This window comes from Zonotrichia leucophrys, chromosome 6 (assembly GCF_028769735.1).
Source record: "Zonotrichia leucophrys gambelii isolate GWCS_2022_RI chromosome 6, RI_Zleu_2.0, whole genome shotgun sequence".
In the NCBI taxonomy this organism is placed as follows: Eukaryota; Metazoa; Chordata; class Aves; order Passeriformes; family Passerellidae; genus Zonotrichia; species Zonotrichia leucophrys.
In genome coordinates, this window is record NC_088176.1 from 27,025,879 (window position 1) to 27,052,996 (window position 27,118).

The following is a 27,118-nucleotide window of genomic DNA, read 5'->3' on the forward strand; positions in this document are numbered from 1 at the left end:
TTAGAATCACAGCAGTTGAGATCGTGAATGTACCAATGTATGTCCTTTGGATCACCAGAAAAACCCACAAGGACAATAAAGAACTTTTTATCTTTAGAAATTCAGGTTTTGCTGGTTCTTAGCCTGAAAGGATCCTGGGCCTGAAGACCAGTTCTATGCTGAGTCATTAAAGAAAGCTCTGACACATGGGCGCTCCAGTCTTCTTCGGGCTCATTAATATTGGGCTGATGTTCTGCTGTAGGGCCAGTGTGGAAATTCCGAGAACTTCACCAGCTTCAGAGCATCCCTGTGTTTAGCATTCACAGACATGCCTGTCCAAACACAGTTTTCTTTCTTTTGTGTTTTAACTGTTTAATCTTTTCCCTAGTGAGGAGGAAGGTGCACACAGCCACAGATGCTTGAGTGAAATTTCTCTTGCTGCCCTGTGAAAAAATTCTGAGAAGTCCCTATCAGTTAAGAATTTTAGATGAAGATATTTACCACTAAGGATCATCAATAATAAATGTTCATGATTTTTTTATTAAAGATTGAACTTGTGACATTTTCTCAACTTTTGAACCTTGTGCAATACCTAATTGAAAATGTCTTTTTCTCCCACTCAGGATGAAAGACATCTAACATTTCACATCTTTTTATCTCTGTTGGAGGAATCAGTTTATTTTTCCTGTGAAATTGATGCTTCCTCCAGCACTTGTCTTTCCTTCACTCTTCATTTACTGGCTGTGGTACTGCGTGTCTCTCTCAGCCAAGGTGGTGCTGACAGCATCAGTGAAAATATTTCCGTGAAAACACCAAGTTAACCAATAGCTTTCACTAGCTCTGAATGGCTGCAGGGAGTCAGACACTGAATTACCTCATGGCTCTGCTCACCCCGAGTTCTAAAGGCACATTACAGAAAGTTGAGGGTTTATGCATTCAGGTACTTCATGCAGGACCCTAATTACAGAATATTGGCTTGAAAATAATTCCTGATGGTGATGGGGGAGTTAAGCATGTTGTTGCTCTAGAGCAGAGGATACTGACTCTGAGTATCAATCATTCTAGAAAGACATGGGTGTGGAGTGTGTTTTCCTTGCTTCATTTTTTAATTCAAAGTAAGGGCATATTAGAACATAGTGCTTTGTGTATTTTAAAGTGTATGTACACCCGGTGTTTGGCTCTTCCCCATGATGTGATCTGTACTTTCTCACTTTGGTCACTCTGCTTGGACAAACTTGGAGAAAGACTCTTGAGCATTCTCTGCTACAGTACTGAGTTCCTAAGTGTTTTATATCATGTTTGAAGTCAAAGAGAGGTCCTTAACAGTGGATTCCCAGTATTGGGAATAATGTTATATACTTACACACTGATATTTGAATTAGCTGTTTTAGGTACTTCCCTAAGATGTACATAACAAATCTTGTCTCTGTGGAAGCTGTATTTATTTATAATTTAGCTTTAAAAGCTGCTTTGGAAGAATTGTGGTTCATTCCATGTGTGGTAAGCTAAACACAATTTGGTTCTGTTCCCATCCCCAGGTTTCATTTATTATGAAAACATGTCTGACTTTCCTCAGCTGGTAGATTTGAGGGTGAGGGAAAATGAACATATATGAAATGTTCTGGTATGGTACTTGGAAGCACACTGCCAGTATAATCCCAGTTTCCATACTGTGTCTGTATTTTTCTTGGTTACCCAACAGAGAGGCAGTGACTGGACAAAAGGGGTTTTGATGGGAGTGCTACTCTGGCATGGTGCTGTCTCCAGAGGGTAGTTTTAAATAGCAGGTGCACCAAGAGTTGTCTGCTCTTTGCTGTAAGACAGCTCTCCTAACTTCCCAGCACTGGTGGGCACCGCAGTGTCGACAAGGCCTTGGAGCAGAGACCTTTTCCTTGCAGCAGAAGGCAGCGAAACGCGTGTGAGATCAGCCTGGCTCGGTGTGGTGCTTGCCAGCAACGCAGCCTGTCGGGAGGGCAGCAGCAGAGATGGACAGCTTGCCGCTTGCCAACAGGGAGCCTGTCTGCAAGCAGTGTTTCCAGGAACTCTTCAGGAGCTGCCCCTTGGAGCGGCATTTGGGCAGCTCAGCCCCAGGGGCTGCACAGTTGCCCTGCTCTCTGCGCTCCTTTACTGTTGTCGTTGATTTTCACACTGACTTAAAGAGAAGCAGCTAGAAGCCTTATCTCCTGGGGATGTGATTTGCATTCTGTGTTTAATTAAAGCATGACAGTTTATGCCAGAGGATTTTAAAATGGGAAATGGAATGCTTTTTTTGCCAAATATTGGGATTTTATAGAGACTTGGAAACTCCTTAGTGGAGAATTTCATTTATAAGTTACAGCCTATTTTGCAGGACCCATTGAGTCTGGCTTTGTTTTCTTCTGGCTTTCTCCCTCACTGAGTTATTTCAGCATCACAATAATATTGATGCAAATACCCTACTCAGTGACAAAACTGTTTGAGAAACAGGGCACTGACCAAATTGTTTTTCTAGTAAGGAGCTGTGCCTGAGGACTGTTAATGAGAGTGAGAACCTCCACTGCACTAGGTCAGAGGTTTCAATTTGATCACATCAGGCAAATTTTAACCTCCCTGTAAAGCTGTTAGGTGGCTTGTAAAACAGTGGTTGATGTTTCATTCTGCCTGTTAGTTTTTACAGGACATCTGTAAAAACCTTGTGACCCTGACAGCTTCAGTGGTAGTCTCAGAAGAGAAGTCAAGTATTAAATAGGAACAATCGTGTGGATAACTGTGAGAAAATACTGTGTACAGTAGATCAGCAATTCATAACAAGGCACAAATATTAGTCACCTCACTTTGTGAATGAGGTCACAAACGTGATTTTGAATTCAGCTGTTTGCAAATGAATTCACCCAAAATTTCTTAGTTTTGATTAAGCATATAAAGAATATTATATTTACCAATGCATAGAATTTCAGGCCACCTGAAATTTAATTTTACCATGTTTTTTTACAAAGGTTTACTGTGAGTAAACCTGATAGAATTCAGCCTTAAATATCAGACAAAGCCTCAGATCTGAGGGTCACTTGGTCCTTTGTGCTGATTGTGCTGTAAGATATGGCTACCCACACTTCAGCAGGGTACTGCAGAGCTGCTTTTTAGAGACAGGCCCATGAGTTATTCACATGTACATTTAGAGTGGTAAGAATTGTTCAAAATCCTTCAAAATCCTTTTTCCATCAAAAACTGAGCTGTAAACCACGGAAAGAAGAGACATTTTCATGTGTATGAATTCAACATCTTTACAAGTTGGTTATTTGATGTTGTCAAATAACGTGCACAAAGCCAGACAAAGCAACAGATTCCCTCTTGGGGGTGAGGAAGGTGGTGATAAGGGTCAGAGACTGGGAAACTATTGGTGAAATGTTTGCGTGATGGACTTTTCTCAAGATGACTCACATATATCTAAAACTTTACTTGATTTGCAAAGGTTTGGGTTTTTTGCAGATAACTCTAGAGTGTGTAATTAATACTGCTCTCTTCTGCCTACCCCATGATGTTGAAGGGCTTACTCTGGATCCAGAGAAGGGAAGGAAGTCCCCATTCTGCAGAGCAATTTATACTAGAGTCCATGCAATCATAACAAGACATGGAATGCTGGAAGTTAGAGCAGCCTGGACCATATTGAGCTGCTGTTTGGTTTCAGATAATTAGCAGTGGATTCATTGTGAGATTCATCATTTTGAGCTGTAGAACCAAGGAAGTGTGAGTGAGCAATCCCTAGTGTCAATCATGATCTTGTTTTACTGTGCGTACTTAGAATTTACAGTTTGCAATCTTTTTGAGTTTAATGTTACATTGTGCCTGTGAGGTTTGTTTTGGTGCACCAGAAATAAGCCCTTCTGAGGATGCCCTGCAGGGTGGTGTTTCTCTGGAGTGCTGGGGGAAGCTGAATTGGCCCTGCTCACAGAGCAAAGGGCAAGGCCAGAGTGGGGAAGGCTGCTGATGGTAACTTGTTCCCTTGTAGCTTTTCCATAGCTATAAATACAGGGAATTGTCCAGTAAGTGATGCATTTTGAGTGGATGTTTTCAGTGCTGTCTGCTGCATTTCCCTGATGCTCCAGCAGCACGTAGGTTCAGGTCTAAGTGTTGACTGGGGTATTCATCTTCCTCTGGAGCAAGGCACTGGTTCTGCACTTGAGGAGGATTTGTAACTCTGCTTTGACAACTTTTCCCTATATGCGTAGCTTCTGTTTGGAGATTGTCATTTCAGGTGGCCTTGGGAAGTAATAGATACAGCAAAGGGTAGGGTTTTTCTTTGCTATCACTCCTTGTTGCAAGGGCTCATTCCTTGTCATAGTCAGTCTCCTACAAATCTCAGCAGAGCCCAGGAGAAGCCTCTTTCCACTCCCTCTGGCTGTGCTCCTGCCTGTGCTATTCCCATTCTGCAGCCCCAATGGGAGTTTGCTGAACTGAGGCAAGGACTGCAAAGCATGTAGTTAAAAACCTAATTTCTAATTACTGGTTTCATGCAAAAGGGCCAAAATAGAATTTGCAGATGCTTTAACAGAAAGCTGAGATAGCCCATCATGGGGAACTTTATTCTACTCTTAAATACACATGATTAATATTAAATTTATTACGGAATTGTCAATTTTTTGACCCTAAGGGGTGAAATGGGGAAAATTATGGCTTTACCTACCACAAGCAGCGAATACTCATGCTTTTAAATGAATTTCAGATTGTACCAAAGTAATTTCCTTTGTAATTAATAACACCAATATAGTTGATTTCTTATTTCTTTCCCATACTAGAATTGTCATCCAGTAAATTATGTACCTGTGATTTCCTGTTGATGCTGAAATACTGTCATTTAATGGCCTACTATGCTCATTCATGGATATACAGAAATAAATAAATCAAAGGAAACAGTCTGTTAAAGTGCACTTTCAGCATAATTACTAACACTGGATATGAACTACTCTTTGTGCTATTTCTTGTGTTCAGAAGATATGAAAGATGTGGATTTTAATCAGTTTCTGTGGGAGAGGCTTATTAAAAAAGATCTTCAGGGATTAAAGAAGCAGAGCAGAAGAGATTATAGTTGTGGTAGTGAAACATCTTTAAAGATATTTCTGTGTATTTTTATCAATGTATTGTAACCTATGTAATGTGGTGAGAGAACAAACATCATCCAGAGAATATCCTTTGCACCACTGGAAACTGCTAAGAGCTCTTTTCTTCTTTTGTATCTGGTTATATTTCATATTACTGTGTTATATCACAGCCTATTACATAACCTAATGCCCCAACAGTGAGAAAGGGAGTGGGGGACTGAGCACAAGTGTCAGTAATGTAGCAGAAATATAACTGAAAGAATTGAGCAGCACACAAATGGTCAGAAAGCCAGGCAGATATAGCAGCCTTTGCAGCTGCAGTACTAGAAATTTTCAATGAGAGAGAAGAATTGCAAATGAGATATATAGAAAACTGTTGTATGGGCTTTTTAATAGACAATACTCATAGCATCTATTCATCCAAATTTGAATATAGAAAATAAAATTAGATTCAGATTGTAGTTAGTGTTTTTCTGAAATTACATTTTGAAACCGTGGATATTCTGTACTGCAGCTGTTTTTTTTTCCAGAATCAGTGGAATTTCTAATAATAATAGAAGTTATTCTAAATTGCCTTTTAAAAATAATGTAGTCTTGTACTTGGGGTTCACCATTAAAACTTAGCTGCCTTATTTAAATTATTAGGTAAGGATGGGTTATTTCTGCTCACAGAACAAAGTCCTGCGTAGTCTGATCCTGTAGACTGCCAGCACATGTACTCTGTATCTCCAGTGGAAAAGCAGATTGCTGGAATCAGAGCTCTGACCTGGCCAAGGACACTTGCCACCCCAAAGATTGGTCTCTGTGGCTACAGGATGTGGGCTTGCTGCTTTGTTGGGCCATACAGCTGACAGTAGTTCAGAGTGAACTAATACTAAACAAATGGCACTTAGTATTAATTGCTGTATTAAAAAATGATGCTTGAGTGTGGGTTGGGCGCTGCCAAGATGTTCTTGTTTATATGGCTACTGCTGTCACTGGAAAAGCTTCCATTATTGATACAGATAACTTAAAATTCAGTTAATTCAAATTCAGAACATCAGTGTTGGGACATGCAGAGCCGTGCTGATGGGGTGTGAAAGGTCTGATTTTTTTCTGGAGTGAAGGACACTCATCTTCCATGTGCGGTGACTATAATGCTATAGGTGTATTAGAGCACCCTGAAAGCTGGATAGACCCACAAAGCTTTTCAAAATGGTGCAGTGCCTTTTGGCCTGCAAAACTGGACTGGAAAATAAATGCAGTTTTAGTAAAAATCCATAGTGGGAATGATTGTATTGTGATGAAAAGAATCTTTAAGTTTTGGTTCTGATAATAACATTACTATGATTTATGTTACATTGTTTTGCTTATTTTTATTATGACATGTGGTTTTGAGAGTAATGTAGCTAATATTTCATGTTTGAGATTTTGATTTACTATTTTACTCTACCATTGTGTAATGCTGTGATATGAATATAATTTAGCAGTCTAAGACCTTTAGTCTTTTGTAATGATTAAGAAAAAATGATCTGAAATGTCAGGATTTCATATAGAATGAAAAATATATTTTCAGTCTTGTTATTTCCAATTTACTTGTACCTGCAAAATAGAGGAGGATCTTTTAACATAATGTGAAGGAGAAATGGAATTCCAGTGAAAGACAATCTGTCCTGAATTTCTCAAAAATTTAAGTTGAGCTCTTATTTGAGTCTTGAGTGATTGCTAATTGCTTTGAGCTGTGCATCTCTGAGAAAAAGGGACATTTCAGATTATTCCAGGGGAAGGTGGAGCAAAATAATCTTTTTGAGGAGAGGGAAAAGTGAGAATCCGGCCAAGAGGAATGAGTTTGTGAGGAGAGAGTGGGTGAAAGAAAGGTGACCAAAACTCCAGGCTGCAGAGGTGATGACAGAAGACAGTGATGGGGAACAGGAGTGAGAATGTCTGTGATGGAAGGATTAACCATTGTGCTCCGGAAGAAGCTGTTGCTTGGTTTTTAACTCCCTTCCCAGGTGGGCTGATACCAGCCTCCCATGGTCTATGCCCAGTGCGAGCAGGACTCAGGTGAGGGTAAATGTCTGCATGAGCTGTGCAGAGCTCTCTGCAAAGGGAAATGCTCCCATATTCCCCAAGGAGATGGGTAGGGCCTTCCCTGGTGCTGTGAGTGGTGAGTGTGTCCCCCAGCTGTGGGACGGTGGCAGTGGTGAGTGTGTCCTTGGGGTTGTTGGGAAGCTGCTGGAGGCACGAGGGGCTGTTTTGGGTGCAGGGAGCTGCCTGTGGAAGAACTCAGTGTTGTTGGGCTGTGCTGGAGAGGGCCATGGAATGGGCACTGAGCAGCTGTACTGTGGGAAGCCAGGTGTGATAATTCAGATGTCTGAACAAGGTCTGGAACATTACAGTCAGTATGAAAGGTAGTGTTCAGAGAGAACTGATTGTGTCATTTCTGCTTCTGGAACAGAATACATGCCAGCTTCTTAATTTTTTGCTGTTTATTGTCTCATTAACTTTTGTCTCAAGGCTGTGTGATATTTTATTACCTGCTTTTCCAATACTTGTTATAAACACCTACTGAAGCTTCATATTAAAGTAATCTCACTCCTGGCATTCCAGGCTGGAGTTCTCAATTCAGATTTGCCATAAAATGCAGCCTGTGAGATAATTATGTTAGAGAGAACTGCAGTCTGCAAAATGCTTTAAAAGCTGGAGTATAATTAATTATAAAATGACCTCTTAAAGAGAGTAGATTTATTTCTTTAGCATGAATTAATTTCCTGATAGAGATTTTGGATTGCCATCAAAACAGAATTGAATCTGTCAGTGTCTGTCACTATTACCCCATCTAGCAGTATTTACCAACTCTGATGTGATGGCAACTCTTCTGGGGGAAAAAGGGCTGCTTGGGGGCCAGAGCTTTCCAACCCTTAACTTCCTTTCAGAATGTCACAGTAGTGCTGATAGCTATTGATGTGTCTACTATAATTTACTAGAAACTGTAATGAGATCAACAGCTCCATTCACAGAAGTGGCCGCGTGCCAGTGAGGAGGTGGAAGGCTGGCTCAGTCCGACTCGTACCAAACTGTGATTAAGACTGAAAGGATGGAGGTTTGTACTTTGCTGCTGCTCTGCTGGGCACCACAGCATTGATCAGCCTCCCGTTGTTTTTGTCTTTTTAACTATCTGTGCTGTATCTCTGCAGGAAATGAGAACTTTTCAATGGATAAACCTTGTTTTTCCTTGTTTTGTTTTTTAAAATACAGCTTTTGTGTATAAGTTAGCTAGACAACAGTTCATTTTGGATATAGGCTGTTTTTCTCTGTAGCCACTGATGGTTCTGACTTTAGCTACGTTCAGCTTGTCCTTGGTTGAATACTGAACCTTTCAAAAGTGCTTGGTGATAGCCAGCTGATGTGGATGGCTGTGTGCAGCTGCTGATGCTAAAGCTTTTGAAAATAATTGTTTTGAGTATACATTTAATGGGGGTCCTCATTGTTATTTAAACTGTATTAGTGGTAAGTCCTTTAATTGTAATATTACTAATCTGGCTGAATACAGCCAGTGCATAATTTTAAAATGTTTTCATTTTCATGACTAGCAGTATGTTTATCAAGATTTTCTTGCTGCTAGATCACCCTCTCTAGTCAATCTGCATGCCAATGCCAAGTATATGAAATACGTGTTATTTTCTTCCATAATCATCAGCAATTTGAAAACATAAAGGTAGTGTTGAGGAGTCTGCTTTTAAAAGCAGAGAAACGGAATTGTATCCTTGAGACAGATCTGAGCATTTCTAGTTTGAAAAGAGCTTTGGATATTTAATTTGAAGCAGCCAATGAAAGGCCCTTCTGAGTGCCAGAACCCTGGTGCTGCACCCTGGTGCATGAGCACTGCAGAGCTCATGTGCTGTGTTGGAGCTGTCAGAGAAAAAGGCTGGTGGTGATGTAAATTTTAGCCTGTTGCTCATGAGGATAAAGTAAGCCAAACATCCTGCTTTGGATCCTCTGCTCAAGTGGAATGTTTGCTGCAGTGAGTGGAGTGTGCTGCCCAGGAGGCCTCAATCAGGTGGGGTGGTGGCACTTGCACGAGGCTCTGGCCCGGCCACCCAGCCCAGGTACCCCAAGGAGTGGCTCACCTCTCCCTGTGGCAGTGCAGCAGTGACTCCCACCAAGCAGTGTGGCTGGGGAAATCTCCAAAGGATTTACAGCAGTAAAGGCAAAAGAAAATCCTGTAGCAGGTTATTATCTTGGTCTGGTTGTGTTGTGGTTGGGCAAGGCTTGTTGTCTGTGGTTTAGGAGGAACCTGTTTTAAAGGCCAGTGAAAATGTTGTTTCTATTCTTGTGCAGATCTGACTGTGCTGCAGGGGGGAGCTGGCACATCACAATGTGCTTTGCATTTTTTTGAGCGTGAACCTCTCACAAGGGAGTGATGTCCCACTGGTGGATCTGATTGTCTCTCTAAGGCATCTGAATATAAAGATCAAAAAGAAGCAGCTAGGGCAGAATGGGACAGAGAACCCAGATGCTTTGGACAAGGGCTACTGTATTCTCATAGAAAATTTTGCTTTTTTATTTTTATTGGCACAAAGAGCCAGGAGTGTGTACCTTGTAATCTACCTGTCTAGGGATCCACTTCACTTAGTGGGACTTGGAGCCCAGTTTGGTTTTCTTATATGGAAAGCTGGTTGCTTTCCATATAAGAGGAAGCAATTATCTTTGGCTTGTGTTCTTTATGCAGGTACTCTTTAATTTTGTAAAATAAGGCAGTCCCTACTGGTGGGGTTGAGAAGGAATGTGGGGGATATATTGATGAAAGTCCTGATGACAGCAGCCATCCTGTGCCTCTGCCCAGTTGCTGTAGCCTGTTGCTTTTACAGTGCACAATACATGCTGAAAAGTAATTGTGTATACTTCTATATTTGAATGGATGCAGGAGCCTCCATGTGCAAGCTGAGTGAGGGGGATTCCCTCGCCCTTATAACATTTATTTCAGAGCCAAGAATGAGGGAAGGGAGCAGATGAGAGCAGCCATCCATAATTTGTCTTGCTTCCACAGCTTGACCTCAGAAGCAGCCATCATCATGGCTTTGGAAGGAAAAACCCAAAATTCTGCGAGTTTGTTGATTTAAGGATGCATTTGTTGTCTAGAATTAACAGGATGCAGAGCCAAGTGGATATTGATGCTGATTGCACACAACTCTGATTTGGATTTTAGAGCTACATACAATTGCACAAATTGTATCATTGGCAACTTAATTGCCCTAGATTTGTGTTTGTGCTGAATTGTAATGAGAGGTCAGTTTTTGTGCATGGGAGATGAGATTTAAACAAATTCAGCCTCTGCTCACATGGTAAAGTTTGTTCCACCTCAAAAGCCACTAAACTATTTTTTTCAGCTTTGCATGTATGGTGATTGTGTGTTTTGCAAATTTAGTGTAATGAATGTGCTTTGGCTAGGAAATGGGAAAGGTGAAAGTATGGTGTGAAAGGCATATCAAACTTGATTATCTTTCTGAGAGTTACAAATCTGGTGGATGATAGGAATTCAAGAAATGTAATGGATTTGGACTTAAGTAAAGCAGTAATAATGCCTCATGATAATCTGTTTCATGAAATCTTACTTGAAAATATTGATTCAAATTTACTGTGATGGAGATACTGCCATATGATATCAGAGTTGGCAGGGCAAGTGTAAATGAAGAATAATCTTAAATGGATGAGGCTGGAGCCTTTGAAAAAGCCTGGGGAATAATGCTGTATGTGTTCTAATGTTTAATATCTTTGTTAGTAGCACAGAAAATGAAGTATATAAAGTAAATTCTATGGTGGTACTGAACCATGAATATCTCAAATATAGAGGAAAATAGTTAGATAATGCAAAAGACTATTGAGAGTTATTAGAAATGAGGATGAAAAATAGGAAGATGACTGTTGAAAAACATAATCTGAGTCATAGCTGAAGGGAAGAATAATGCATAACAAAATTCAGAACAAAACAGTGAACCTCAGGAAATAGATTTTCCCTTTTCTAGTTAACTCAGATTAATTGAAGGTTGAAAGAGCTTTTCTTTTGGGCTTCTCTTTGTTAGGTAAAAAGGCAATCAACTCCCACAAAAAACCACACCCAGCATCACTAAAATACTCTGCCTAAGAGAGGTATAGTTATACTCTCCAAAGGGTCTACTCAAGAGTTCTTGCAGGATTTATCACTTAGCAGATTGCTGTTTGGGAGAAAGTAATGGTATCCATGAAGGTGTGACCTCAAAGATTAAAATGCTATTTGTAAAACTTATTTTTTTAAAAATCCTCTTAACCAGTTTGTCACTATGAAGCATGTGAGTGGGAAAAAAATCAAGACTGTTAATAAAACAAAACCTCTATTATCAATAACTCAAGTTAATTTTGAAGTTTTTTTGTCTGAGCAGATGCGTCTTGAGATTAAAGCTTCTTTTACAAGAGCTGTTTGACAAAAGTGGATATGAATAAAATGCAACCCATGAAGTCTTCCTCTGGCAGTGTGCATGTAATCACATCAGAGGAAATGGCAAGGTCACTGTGTATTAATTCTCTGGGTATTTTATGAAGTTGACCTTTTCTGGTGTTGTATCCTAATTAGTGTAGGCAGACCTGCTGAGCAGTGATTCAAGGAACATGTAACTTCACCTCTGAGGTTTTGGAGGTCTTTGATCATCCTGTGGATTAGAATTTCTATTCATGTCCCTTCTGAACTATGGGCAAGCTGAGCTTGGCATTTCTCTCCCTTATGTGGTTCCCTCTACTTGATGGATGCTGCTGTTTCTGTAAGATGAAGGGAATCAGTATTTGAAGGCTGGATATGCATAAATGCAGGCACAGAGTGGGAAAATGGTGACTTACGCTTCCAATAATTCAAATGCCTACCCGCACCTAACACCCTGCTTAGGCTTTTTGCCATCTGAGGGTATCAACCTACTTTAGATTCTGTGAACATTAATAATTTTTAATACCTCAGTAAAGAGGAGGAGGAGGAATCTTAATGAGTAACCATGTCAGTTTTCAGGTAAATTACATGGAAAATGTCTACTAATATGCTAACTAAATATTTGTAATTTGGTCTGATATTTAACTGTTTACTGTTATTGCAAAGAGCATTTCTGTCTTGTAGTCTTACTAAGTGCTATGAACTCATGCTTCTAAGAATGCACGGTATGTATCATACTTACATAACACAGAAGTGTATTTTGACTTAGTAAACAATATGAGTCATTATCTTCTGTGACTTCTGAACACAAGCTTTTAAGGATTTGTGGCAGATATGAGTGCAGAATATTGATTAATAGCAGTAGTACCACTGTTACAGTAAGCAGTCTTAAAATACAGCTTTTCTCAGTTGTGTGGGCTTTACGGAGGATATGAAAAAGTCACTCTGCTGAGAACTGCAAGGCTGATCTGACATCTGTGTCTGGTGCTCTGAGAACTTAAAAAAGGTTTGCCTGGTTCAGAAAAAGAAAGTTTGACAATCTTTCTGTAATGACATAGAGACAATATTTCTGGTAGTGAGTTGCTCCATACATGTAGAAAAAGCTTTTACAAAATACAGAAACTGAAATTGGTAAAAACTGAAACTGGAACAAACCACACATTCTGAGACAGTTATGATGATAAAATGTTGGATCACTGAAGCTGAGCATCTGGTGAATTGAAGAAGCTCTAGACTTGATGTGAGGGTCGTTTGATAAAATTTCATAGCAATATGGTACAGAACCTCAGAGTTAATGGCTATAATACAATCTACAGGCCTTAAAAATATGAAACTTTATATTTATTGTTGTAATTTCTAGCTAGTGAAATGAAGATGTCAGGTATTTAGAGGGTGAAGTATTATTATCATTATCATTTTTTTTATATTATTATTGTCTCTATTAGGTTTTTCCAAGTGATCAGGGACACCTGCCATATTGACATGGTGGTAAATTTAATGTAGCTTATTTTGGCATATATAGATATTACAGAGATCAAGATTACTGTTGTGAAGTCTGGAAGGACATAACATGATAATCTTGTAATATCATCAACAGTGTCTCACTGGCCATCTCCTCTGACCTGCCACCTACAACAGCTGGACATTCGCACCCTCCACCCAAGTGTAATTTTAAAAATTCTTTTGCCAGGTGTTTTCAAGGCTGAGAACAATATCATGTGGCCTTTCCCCGATCTGCTCAAATTGGTGCCTCTTATCACAGGTAGAACTTGCATTTTTGGTTGGACAAGAGGTGGGCTGAAGCGTGCAGTCACTGTGGAGAGCACAGGCGGCGGGGCTGTGCTTGTGCCAGCTCTGCACTGCCAGCAGTCTAACCCTGGGGTGGCACCTGGGGCTCTGGGAGAGCTCCTGCTGTTCCCTCGGGGGACATCTGGGAGCTGGGAATATCTCCAGAGGTTTTTAGTGCACCTGCCCCTTAGGCTGCTGCTTTAAGATGTTGTATGTGAAAATCTCATTTTAAAAATATGTAGGTGACCTCTTGCCTGAATATCACCTGCTTTTTATGGTGGATCTAATTGCACACCTAAAGCTACAAATTTTGGCAGATGTTGGTGGAATTTTTTTATTTGCACAGGTATACATTTATGGATTTGATCATAAGATGATTTCTGCTCTGCAGTAGGCAGTGGAGTCTTGCAATTGGAATGACTGAAGATCAGGAAGAGTGATTCCTAAAGATATATTGCATCCTCATTTTAGTTTTTTTTGATCTTAAGTATGCCCAGTAGCAGAAGGATAATGGATTTTCTTGGGGGGAAAAGCCTAACATCCCCAATTTTATTATATATATTTTAAACCAGTAATTTAAAGTATGCAATATGTAAGCATCATCAAATATTGTTCATTGTGTAATCATAAAATATGATTAAGATATATTTTAAATGCAAGACTTATTCTAGATATTAAAAACTTTCAAAGAATGAAATGAAAGATTTTTCAAGCCAAACTAATTTAATCTGATTTTAAAAGTGTTTCTTGTAATATCATTCTAATTTATTCCATGATTCCACTCCTGTTCACTGTAGACCACTTAACAGTGCATTCATCTGGTAATTGTTGCTGTCGCTTCCATACCATTTCTGTGAATTAGGAAAAAAATCTTGCATGAATTATTTTTAGTCAACTGTCCCCAGGCCCTTGCTGGGCCCTCAAGGACTGCTCAGCCTTTTAGAGAAGGTGGAGAAAGGAAGTGGGGACCTTGCTGTGCTGCCATCTGTGGAATTTCCATCTCCCATCCCTCCACTGAAAAGCCTTCTTGCAAAGATGGAAAGCCACTGACAGGAATTATCATAATCAGGATTTAAAAATGAATTATTTGGTGAATAAATTTTGTAAATATTGACATGAGACAGATTGCTACGTGTGTCCAAAGACAGACAGTTTAAACATAGCTGTGTGGTTTCTTGAGTGAGGCCCTGCGCAGCTGTGCGTGTGGGTGTTTTATTGCGCAGCATCTGGGATCTCTGTGACCCCTGTGTCCTTTGGGCATCACCAGAGCAGCCTTCATCCCTCCTTGCACAGGCAGGAGCCATAATTCAGCCTGTCTCTGTAACCTGCTGCTCCTCCAGGCCCTGCTGTCCTGCTTTTTCCTGCGTTTTCTTCTGTTGTAACCCTCTGGGCAGGTGTCTCCTGTGAGCAGTAGAGCAATAAAGCCTCAGCCTGTCCTTGATCAGATATATCTGACAAACGAAGCCCCCTGAAAGACTGCTCTCATTCTGCTTGCCAACTTAACCTGTTTGAAAGAGCATTGAAGTAAGTACAGGGATATCATCAGTTTGTGATACAAATCAGGCTGACCCTCATGGGCAACAAGTGGATTGAGCCAAGCACTCTGGAAGTGTTATTTCAGTAGGCAAAAATAAGCATAAATACAGATCATGGTGCTCAGAGGGAGAGTTGAGCTTGCCTTAACTTTTTAATGTGGAGCAATTCAGGCTTCTTAAACAAATGAAGCAGGATTTAAATAAGTAAAGTATTTTAAGTTACTCCAAACAACGGTGATATGTGGCTAAGGTTAAAAATATTGGCTGAGGATACTTTTCATCTGCCAGTCTTCCAACTATATTAGAGTATGAATTTTTGTGCTGCTTGGAAAGTGGGAAAGATGTGCCAAAGAGGTATAGGCAAGTGTAGGAAGTTAATTTTATGGAAAAACCTTAACATTTTCTGTTTGTGAATTGAAGGTGCTTTTTCTATTATCTGTTTACAGCACCAGACACAGATCTGATAGTATCTGCTTTCAGGATTAAATTAACTTCTTGGCATTTTTTGAGTTAGGGAACATATAAAGGCCATTTAATAGGAGTGCTTCATTTGATGAGCAGAAATTGAAGACAGCAAGATTACATATAGACCATTCTGCAGATCCTGTTAGGATTGCACATCTTTGTGTTGTTAAGAACAGACTCTTTTCTTATTTGCTGCGGCAGTTTAATTTTTCACTTATTTGAAACAACATGAAGTGCTTCACTATTCTTTCCTCTCCTTTAAATTAACTGTGGATAATGGAGGATTTATGCTTCATGTACAGATCATAAAATAGTTTAAGGAAATACTTTGCCAAGAGGAGTAGAATGAAAATAAGCGATCTTGGCTTCCTGTGCCTTGTAAAATGAATATTACTTTTGCCACTGGGTGGTTCTCCTTGAGCACTTGAGTTCAGTTGTTCTGGTTTGTGGTTGTGCCATTCTTTTCCACCATTTACTCCAGCATGGCCAAATGCTTTGCTGGAGCAAATCTGGAGCGAGGAAGAGCTGATGTAAAAAAGAAATAGCTCTCCATTTGTGCAAATAATTTGCAGTGGCAACTTCATAAAATTGAATAAAGTATCCAGACAGGATGATATATGCTAGAAGATGGAATTACCAACTGGAAAACAAAAAAGTTATTGTAGCAGATGAGCAGGCCAGAACAAAGGAGCTGGTGATGCAGCAGTGCTCAGTTGGGTGCAAATGAAAAAAACACACAGACAATCAGAAAACACAAATAGAAAAGCTGGCAAGAAAATACCTTCTGGTGCTTCAAAATATGCTCTTTGATTTCACTGAGGCAGGTAAAGATGTTCTCAATATTTTCTGAAAAATATGAATTTACATGTAGTGCAGCAAGACTTTTCTGTGTCATATTTATTTGCAGTCGGAGATTGAATTTGACTGTTCTGTGTTCCTACAGGATATATGTTTTTCTTTCCTAACAAATGCAGTATTTATTCCTGCTCTCTGTGGTGTATCTGTCTAGTGGTTGTTATTGGATGTGTTCCTTCCTGATGTCCTGTGTGCTGCAGTTTTCTTCCTGGTACAGGTGGACGTATTGAAGGCGCATGGGAAGATGGCAGAAGAGAATCCTGCGCACAGTGGGAGTGTGGATGTGGGCACACCCACACAGTGCCCTGCAGGGCCTTGGCCAGCAGGTCTGTGTGACAGCCCACGCCCAGCTGCTCCCCCAGCTGCCCTGGAGTGGCCTCAAGGTCAAAACCTCTTGTGCTGCACAGCTACTTCAGTGGGCTTGGGGTACCCTGGCTGAGGCTGGGCATTATTCCTGCAGCCCCTGTGCTGGGCAGGCTTCTGCAGCTGACAGAGCAACTTGCTTGGCCCTGAGCTGAGGGGCTGCTTCTGTTTGAGCAGTCTGAGAGCACTGACAGATTCCTGGCTGTGTGACAACACGTGCTGTGTGGTGGGAAGAGCATGTGATGGTGATGTGTGATAGCTGGTGAGGACATACCTGTGCTTGACTTCAGTTTGGACACTGGCCAAATGTATGTCCTCCTGTTTTTCAGGCTGTCTGCTTTTATAAATAATGACAAATTTTGGGGAAGCGGACATAGGGGTGGGAAGATGCATATAATTCAATAATTATTTTGATCTGGTAGGACAGATTGTTTGTTGTTTTTTGTTTTCTTTTTTTCCTGGGTATTTTGTCTTCTTAGCATTGTGGGGCTGTCAAGAAACATTTTCTGCTGCAATATGCTATGTGTGTGTTTCCACACAGAATATATAGGTGTTCACATACACAGTAGTAAAATTGAAAACTGTTATTACCATTCAGGAAAGAGATCTCGTATCTATTGTGGATATTTCTCAAAAACTCTACTTGAATTTCTGGTGATGGTAAGAAACAACAAATAAATCTCAAAGATTTTTAGGAAAAGAATGGTGAACAAATCAACCTCATTTTTCAAGTGTACATTCTGTATCTCAGTTTCTGTGTGCAGACCTGATGATCCTGTCTCTTAAAGGTCACAGTAAAACTGATAAAATCTAGAAGAAGGACAAGAAGGATGGTTAAAAGTGTGGAGCTGCCTGTACAGGAAGAGAAACACAATAGATTAGGATTGCTGCATGAAAAGATATGATAATAGTATAATGGCAGAATGTAAAAATGTGGATGGGAGAGAAATAGGAGTAGGGAGTGAGAATTATCTGCATGTTGTAATGTGGGATCTAAGGGGTGTCCAACAAAAATAGATGTTTTAAAATAAGTTGTCTTTCTCGGAAAGCACAATTAAATTGCAGAGCTTGCTACCACACAGTATGAATGACAACAAATTATACAGGACTTAAAAATCAAGAATTTTCATAAAAATAATTCTTTTGTAGGCTACATGTAATCCAAAGAGTGGATTGGAAGCCAGCTCTAACTCAGGTTAGTTCTGTTAAGGTGCTGGAACTTCTGTCAGTCTGCAGGCAAGTGTGTGACACAATAGATGCTCAGCTTCATGTTGTTAATTCACTAAGGGAAGGAAAAAGGAAAGTAGTATTGGGATTGGTGGTTTCTTATACCCTTTTTGCTTAGTGATTTCTGTATTCAGTGAATGTGACTCTTTGGTAGTGCAGGTCTTTTTGGTTTTGGCTGTAGGACCTAAGAGACAGATGATTTTATTTTTCTAATTAAAACAGACGTATAAGTGGTATTATTTAGCCATGGTATTTTCTTTGTGATTAGCAGGGCTTGTTTGAATTTGTTTAGTTTCTTTGTGATTGTTGACAGTGCCGTTGTTTCTCTTGGATATTCATAGCTTGATTGAGGCTGAGTGCACAGCCCACAAGGTGTAAGCCAATTATTATAGGTCACAGAAGAGCATTATGCAAGTCAGTTGCCTTAAAAATGTACATGTACATGCAAACATACATATATATCATGTTAATACCAAGTTCTGTTTGTATTCCTGTCTGGTGTCTCTTATTCCAGCTCTGAATAGAATACCTGTCTCCGCTGCTGTAAGATAAATTGAGTCTGAATTTGTGCTCTGTGTTCTCAGAGGTTCCTAAGTGAGGAGGGCATTATGACAGTCCAGCCAAGATAATGCAAACAGAAGAGTGTGTTGTCAGGGGTAAGCGAACACTTTTGTGCAAGCTAGTATGTGGTAGATCAAACAGAGAGGAATCAGCACTGCAAACTCTGAGGCTCCTCTTCAAAGCAACACTTGATGCTGTAGCAAGGCTCTCTATCCATTATTTGCTTGCTATTTTATCCGATGGTGTACACCAACCCAGTGATTTTAATTGGTGCTTGTGGAGGCAGTAAATGAAAACTCTGACCATGATTCTGCTTTCTGCTCCTTGGTTCAGAAAAAACCTTTTTCTTTTTTGGTTTTTCATCTCCTTGAAGTTTATTCTTAAAAGTGCAGTTTAAGGAGTTCGTGTTCTTCAGCAGTGTATTGGGGTAGAGTACTAAGGTGTGTCACATGCATGCATGTGTACATGTTTAATTGAACTAAAACAAATACTCCAATTGAAAATTGGGTACAGTCATGATCCAAGTGAGATATAGGATAGTTTCCTCTAAAACCAGTAACAGCACTTTAAGTATTCATGGTGGTGTAATAAATCATTCACCTTGTTAAAAGAGTTATCTGTACATCCTGAAATTTTGTTTCCATTCAGTTATCTTAAAGGACAAAGAAATGAGTCATAAAGATTCTGCTGCTGACAATAAGCAGCACATGGGAGTTTCTTGTACCTCAGACATGAGAAGAAATCTTCATTTCCATTGCTAAGTAGTAAATCCTGGGTGATTTCCATAAAGGAAATTTGTATTGGAGTGAATAACATTGCCTTTCTTCTCAGCCGTATAATGGGGTGAAAACCCTATTGTAAAGTTCTGTACAGGATTTTGAAATTTTTAGAGGAATTTTTAGCTCATGTGTTTAGCCTATGAATTCTAGAGCAAGGATAACCTCAAACGAGATTCAATTCAGCACTGAATTGTTCCTTTTTTCGTGGTATCATTTCCTTAAGAAATGGCATAGGTTTCTAGGGTGGGTTCTGCATCCCTGTGAATCTTGAATTCAATCACAGTTTGCAAGATTTTTTTTTTGATGGAGAAAACCATTATAGTGTAACAACTGCACTGAGTGTGTCAGAAACACGTGGGGCTGAGCCTGAACATCAGACCTTCTGCCCTACTTTGCATTTGTGAGTTGTGCCACTTATGAATTTGTTTGCACTGCTCAGTGCGCTGTGGCACAGAAAAGTCTTCTGTGTGACTTCAAAATGACCTAGCTCATGTACCAGTAGCTCATGCAGCTGTGAACCGCAGAGTGTAGGCAAAATGTAAAGTCCATTTGTAGGTTGTGTTGGTTTGGCTTTTCACGTCTTTCCAGAGACAGTAAGATTTGGTACAACTTAATCTTAAAAAAAGCAGGGGTAGCTTTGTAATCAGCTCACTGTTCTTTTGGTTTTGTTTATTATCTCTTCAAAGGACTGGAATGAGGTATATGAGATGTTTTGCTGCAACACTGCAAGTGCAATTTCATTAAAATAGGACAGTTACAATACCTTTGAGATCCTGTGAGACAGCTTGTGGCTTTTGCTGAAGCTGCAACAAGATTTCCCAAAGCAATACCCAATTAAACGTGGGGTTATAAGACAATGTGATCTTCTCCAAAGATGGAAACACTTGCTCTAAGGTATACTTTTTTTTCCCCCAAAATGTTCAGACAAAACTATCATAGGTCAATGTGTTACCATATGGAAAAATCATGCTCTGGCAAATGCTCGCAGAAGCCAGCAGAATATCTAAGCAGTTCTGGAGAGAGTGGAGGTGGGAAGCTGTTGTAGTTAAGATCTCTATGAAGGTAGGCAAGCACAAATGTTTAGAACAGGAAAAATGTACAAGTTCTATCCTAGAAGTAGTGTTTAATGTTCTCCTCCGTAATCTGGTTTTGGGAAGAACAATTACGTGTTGGTGACACCTATCCAGGCTGGGGAAGGCAGTAACTCAGTGACTCCAGCAGGAGTAGGTCAGTGGGCACTGTGATGGCAGCTGAAACTCCCTGTGAGGCTGGCTAAGGTGTACTTGTGGCAAAACAAGGTATTTCACAGCTGTATTGGGCTTTATGGAGGAAAGGGCCAAAGTGTCACTGGGGTGAGATCAATGGGAATGTGCTAGGAATGCCATGGTTTTCCTTTTCCTTTCTGGTGACTGTGTTATGTGAAGATATGTGTGACACGTGCTTAAGTATTCACAGGGAAGCAAAAGCTAATTAATGATGTGGAAAAGAGCAGAGACTTGGAGCTATTAAAAAAAAATCATAATTGGAGGAGGGGAAATGCAAAGAGAGAGCAAGAGAGACTTGATTTCAGCTCCATAGGAGGCAGAGTCAAGGCTTAAAAACAGCAAGAACTTTGTGAACTCAGAGTTCATGTATTGAGTGCTTAGAATCTTTGTAGGTTTTTTTTTGGTAAGGATTAGACTCTATACAGATAATTAGAAAATGCACAAGTATACTTGATAGGATTAAGAAATCATAAAGAATTTAAATCCTCATGCTCCAGCACAAAAGCCAAAGAATATGACAATATTCTGAAGACTATTCCCTTATAGGACTTTGGTTTTGTGCATGTCTGTAAAAGATTTAAAAAGCTTTAGAGAGATTGGTGTGGTGTCAGTGACAGATATGGAAAAGACACTGGCCTAGCCATGCCAAGCTAGCTAATGTGGTAGATCCAATATTGTATTTACCTTCAGTGAAGGTGTTGCTTGCACAAGTACAACACTGATCTCTGGCAGAGAAACAATTGGGAGATTACAAGTCTTCACAAAATGGGTCCAAAATTTTGTCTCAAAAAACCTTCACCCTTAGCCTTTGAGTGGAACTGTGACAGATGGCTGCAAATCCGAACTGTACCATACTTTGTAACAGAAGAGACATGATCCTGGACTGCACAAGGGATACACAGACAGTTATCTGCATTAAAAATCATTTATAGGAATTCAGATTTCTGGCCATTTACTTTAAATAGCACCTGCCCTGTTTTGATTTTAGTAGCCAGAAATAATTTAACTTTTGATTCTGCCGTGCAGGACCTGAAATGATACAACAAGTATGTATTTCTCTTGATGCTCTGTTAGCCACTCCAACAAAATGCAACTGCACGCTCCATGCAAGTACTTCAGGAAAAACACAAATAAAAGAAATAAGCAAATGACTACACAAATGAAATTAGACCTTGCTATCATTAATTTATCTGTATGAATTATCCATCTGACTCCTTGCCTTCTGTCAAATGTGCAGAGATCAGAAATGGAGTTTCCCAGCCTAATCCAATTGATCCTGAAGATAAAAGTTTAGTCTCTTCTGATTTGTCTAAGTGGCATAAAGCTTTGTGCTTATTATGGAACTCACTCCACTCTAAACAAACACTGGCGTTCCTGGTGAAGGAGAAAGCCTATCACTCTTGGTTAGGGTCTTTGAGGGATGGAAATTGGAGATTGTGTTCGACAGATTCAGTCTCCATCTCATCTGGCATGCACCCAAGGTGTCCAGGAGAGCTTTATGCTGGAGGCTTTGTATGATTTGCCCTTGAGAGCTCAGACTTGTCATAGCAAAGAGCTGAAGCAAGAAGTTGCCAGCTGGTGCTCACCCCAAGTGGAGCTTATAGAGACCAATCAGTAGATGAATTCTTTTGGCTTTCACACCCTTGGAAAATGTGACTGTCTTGTGGGGTGAAGTTGCACATGGGCATCGGAAGTGTCAGATGAGGGCACTGGTTATTTAACTGCAGCTGAGAGCTGGCATCTCCTGCTCAGGGTGATGGTTAGTGTGGGTCAGAACCTCAGGGCTCAGCCTGAGTCCTGTCATGAGGGAAGTGGGGAGGCAGGAATGGGAGATGGTGATGATGACAGGAATGGCTGATGTGTTTGAACTTCAGCTGGTTTTCAATTTTTGTATTAAAAAGATGTGGTTTTGTTTCTTTCCTCTCGCTCCCCCAAGTGTTTAGATTATAAAATTAAAAAAAAAGGCATTAGCAGAATTGAAATGTCAAGGTTTAAATGTTTAACCTTTGTTTAAAAAATGTTTCATATGTTCTTCATATGAAGCTTCTTATGGTTGATTTTTTGCTTTATACTTAAATGACTTCAACAAGGGTCAGTGGGCAAGAAACTTGTCACTTCAAAATACCTGCCCTATTTGGATCATATTTGCTTTCTAGTGCATCAGCACATTGTGGGGTACAAAGAGATGCTTTAGCTGCTTGTCTCATGGGACTCTGTGTGCACCCAGGTCCCTGATTAGGAGTCTGTGTCAGCTCCTGGGTCTTGCTGCAGTTCAGCTGGTTGGATTCTGAATGCCTTGTGCTGAGTATTAGAAAGGGTGCGTTCGCAAAATGTGGAAGTTGTCTTCCAGTTAATGGAAAATAGAGATAAGTGTCTTGAGAGCATTGGTAGAAAACACTGCCTTTCTTTTCATTATGCATTTCTGTGTGTTCTAAAATTAGTCTACAAATTGAACATTACCTACCTTTCTGTTTTTTGGTCTTTCTGGCAGTTTAGCTGATGTATTTCGTCATTGCTCATGAAAACCTCATCCTTCAGTTTTGGTGTTCAAAGACACTGAAGTTCTGTGAGTTACCTGACTAGCTGTGGTCAGTAGAGTTAATCAAATGTATCATTAAACTGGGGAAAATATTATAAGCACTTCTGCCATTTAGAACCCCCTTTTCCTAACATAAGCAAGTGTACAGTGCAGTCTCCTGCATGCACAGAGGACCAAGGAAATTGGGAAAGTCTTAAGTGAGATGTTACGTTGTATAGAAATGTATTTTAGACTGGAAAGGGACTTGGAGTGGAAGTGAGAGAAAATGTTTTTCTCTGACTGCCCAGGTTCTGTGTGGTGGAGGCCTAAATGTACAGAGCAATGTCTGTCCTGCCCAGCAGGGCTGATCCTGCAGCTCTCTTTAACTCCTTGCTGTGCTTGGCTGTGGCTCAGGGAACAGAGGAAGCAATTTGTCCCTGTGGTGGATGCTGGCCTTGGTCTCCAGGGTGTCCAGCCTAGTCTGGGATGTGTAGCCACCATGTTCTAGGAGAGGGTTGTGAGGAAGGAGCATCTGATACATGCCTTTGTTACACCTAGATGTAGTTGTGTAAAGTGTACAAGAAGGAGCCAGACTTCCCCCAAACTTTAACTCTGCTTCAGTCTTGGGCTTCATTAACACCTTCTGTTGGTACTGTGGCCAAGGATAACATATTGTGCCTTGGGCTGTACACTAAGGAAACCTGTTATTGTAAAGAAAACCAACCACCCAGCACTTTTTTCTTGAAGAACTGAGAAATGGTTGTCAGTCTAAATATATATATATGAGTGGTCTCCATGGAGTTTCTGAGACTAGTAAATGTGCAAGGTCGTTGTCTGCCAGACAGACAACGTCAAGATGCAGATTTGGACTACATCAAAATATTCTTACCACATGAAAATGGAAAGCCTCTGTGACAAAAGCCCCCCTGAGAAATCAGCTGTCATGTCTATCCAGGAGGTAGTTCTCCTGGTTGCACAAAATACTCTCAGCCTGTGAGGAAATAGATTAATTGGATTTCATAGTAGTTAGTTACTGAGATGAATTGGGTCCAAAATACAAGTGGTTCATAGTACTGCATGTATGATTAATGGTACAGAAAATGCTCAAGAGCTGTGTAGAACATGGGTGGGGAGGGGTGTAGGGGGATAGAATATAAGTAAATAAAGGTAGTATAGACAGTAATCTTACCCTCTAAAGAGTTGCAGCTAGGTTAATTATTAAAGCTTAGGAGCAGGCCTGATTTTAACAGGACACAGCTGTAGCCAATAAGAAGAGTGTTATAAAAGAGTGGGTTGGCTGGTTGCGGGGAACTGGACTCAGTTGGCTGCTGTGAGGGCAAGGAAGAGTCCGTGCCTAGAGGAGCTGCCTACGAGAAACATCAAGGAGGTATGAAACTCTAGCAATATGGAACCTTTGCAATGTAATGACAATAGAACTCTTGCACTATAATGACAACAGAGGGGCAAGGTGTTTTCTACATCTGTGGTATGTATTTAGACCGAGATCCTTGAATGAACAAATGTGTTCTGGCCTAATGCTCACGGAACGGGATCTTTGGGAAATGGTTGTTTTAAGTAAATTGGGAAGGTTGGGTAGCTAACAGTAACCACTGGGTCTGCAGAACCAGGCTGCACTGTTAGAGCTCTCAGGGGCTGTACTTTCATGATGTGTCTAGGGATTTAACTTCAGAAGGCAATGCCTCAGTTTTGGAGAGATTTGGGCAACTTGAAAAGCCCACAGTGTCAATTGTGCAGGTTGTTATCAGTCAGACAAGAGGGTAATGTCATGCCACGCCTGAGTAGTGATTCCCTGCAGCCCTGTATCTTTTAGTCAGGTTGCTTTAAGAAAACAATTCAGTGATTATGAGAAAAGAATAGATGCTGTGAAGAATGTGGCAATTTAGCTAGTGAATATAGCATATTTTCTGGATGAGACAGTGATTTTATAAAGATGTTGTGCAGTAAAAAGAGAAGACATCCGAGTATAACAGTCACAGAATGATGACTGAAGAAAGCCAAGCTCAGCCCTGCAGGGAATACCGTGGTTCTTGTCAGGATGTCCAGGCTCTCAAGCTGACACTGTGCTGTCTGTGGCATCCTGCTGTAACTTGAGTTTTATCAGTCTAGGATTTGAGCGTTTCTCATAGTAAAATTCCCTAATGCTTGGGACAGTGTGAGGATTACAAGAAGGCCCTTGGTGTTGTGGCTTTCTAACATTTGAATTTTTTTGTACTTGGCTTATGCCTTGAACATACAATCATATCTTCTCAGAAAATCTGTATAATCCAATAATGAATGCCTTTAGTGAGAAGCTAGTGACCTATGAACAAACAAACAAATTCCTAATTTGTACTGGTTTCTCTCATTAGAAATTCATTTTTTCTAGCAAGTCACATTTTTTTTAGCTGGCAAAAAAAAAAAGATATTTGAAAACAGGAACCTTCTCTAACCTGCTTTTTCTGTTTCAAGATTTGAGGTACATCTTTTCCTTGCCTTAAACCAATCTCTGTGTGCCCAGCTTGAAATGAGGCACTAGCCTCTTCTTTATGAGGTTTATCTTGTTAATTGAAGCATTTTTCTTCCATCTGTGTTTAACTTCCTGCATGAGCACTGGTTATTGGTGATACAAAGCCCTGTAGAAACAGATTCAGGAAGGTGCAATATTGAATTCCTTACTTGTCCCCACGTGGTAATGCTTTAGTAACTATATGTTCTGACCACAGTGCAGTAGTAACTCTCTTGCTCTTCCATAGAATACATTCAAATGCAGTGGTAAGAGGACAGGGAGAAAATTAGTTTTAGTCTGTGAGTAAAGAAAGCTACCTGAAGGTGTTATATAATGAGATTATATGAAGACAAACATAAAACATAACAGCCAGTTAAGCATTCTTAGTAATAAAGCCTAAGTAGCACCTGATAAGAAGTGTAATATGATAGTTTTGTATAGATCATGCCACAGGGCTTGAGTTATCCTGCATTATCTATCCACTCTGACAATAAATATATTGTGTATATATAACATGGTTACTAGTAATTGAAATCAGGTGCAGTTGATGGAATTGTACAACAGCTGAAAGTAGAGCCTTTAAGTAAAGCAATATCTTCCTGTGGAATGTGAGGTGTTTAAAAAGCAGATATTTTCTATGTGGCTGCCTCTAGATGAGTCTGAATTAGTATGATTTTCATGTGGCAAGAAACCTTAGGTGCAAGTTGTAATTAGACTGATTTCTAAACAATTTTTAATAATATAATATATTAAGTATTCTGCATTTCTGTTGGTTTGAGGTAAGCCTGGTTATCCCCAGTGTAATAGCTGTTTATCCCCAGAGACAGAGGGGTGACATAGTTAAAAAAAAAGCTTCTGGTTGAAAATGGGAAAAAACTTTCAAGAGGTCAGGTCTCATTTAAACATCAAAATAAGAAGCCTGGTCTTGCAGCAGCCTCTGGTAAGGAAATGTGTAAATGTTGAGACTTTTTGTAAATGTGTTGAAAATCTGCCTTCAGGTTCACAGTGGGAATACCAGGTGTTAAATACATTTGAACAACTGGCTAATTTCATGTGTTCAGCTGAGAGCTCCTGACAATTTGTGATTTCTGTCAGGATTTCTGATTTATCTCATTGCAGAGCTGAAGGGGGGAGAGAAATTCAGAGTAATACTCCAATAATTTAAAGTAACTTTAGTATGTGTTAATAAAGTTGCGTGGTATCTCAAGTATTCAGTGGCAACTGCTGAAAGAAAAACTGGAGAATGCAGATTTGCAGTGTTTTAATGCTACCCAGTTTATAGCAGTGGATGGCCATGGGGGATTTGAGATCTGCAAGCAAAGTGGTTTTTATATCACAAATACTAGTGCTGAGTGAGGACAGGAACCTTTCCTTAGTAATGAGCAAAAATAATTTTGGCATTTGTTATGTCTTTCATGAGTGAGGAAAGGAGAAAGTGTTCCTTTTCAAGTTGATTTTAGAAAATGACATAGCAGCTTTAGACTGTTGCTAGGCTTGGGATATTTGCATAATCTTTGAATGCAGTTGTAAGTATGTGATACATTGCAGAGATCTTTCAATAGATCAACCCCTAAAGCTTGTCGATAAATAGATGCTATAAATACATCCTGAGTCACAACCAGATTCATAAACACTACAAGTCTTTCAGCAGTTGGCATAAATAAATGAATGCTTTCAGATAAGTGGGCTCCTCCACCACGGCTGTGCTTCCCTGGCTATGTGAAGCTTTCTGGTGTCTCCTCTGCCTTATGTAATTTTGCTGTCCCCTT

The 27,118-nt window shown here is 40.0% G+C and overlaps 1 protein-coding gene across 10 annotated transcripts in view; it reads left to right on the forward strand.

The window, feature by feature from the left end:
- The window catches only part of GRID1 (glutamate ionotropic receptor delta type subunit 1), a 511,036-nt gene that overhangs the window by 191,208 nt on the left and 292,710 nt on the right, over positions 1 to 27,118 (forward strand). For 2 of the 10 annotated variants that reach the window (XM_064716083.1, XM_064716081.1), the window contains exon 2: positions 13,178 to 13,249. The exons of the other annotated variants lie outside the window; for them this stretch is intronic. In XM_064716083.1, the coding sequence (XP_064572153.1) occupies positions 13,204 to 13,249 (46 nt within the window). In that variant the 5' untranslated portion in view covers positions 13,178 to 13,203. The remainder of the gene's footprint in view (positions 1 to 13,177; positions 13,250 to 27,118) is intronic. 10 annotated transcript variants of the gene reach the window in all.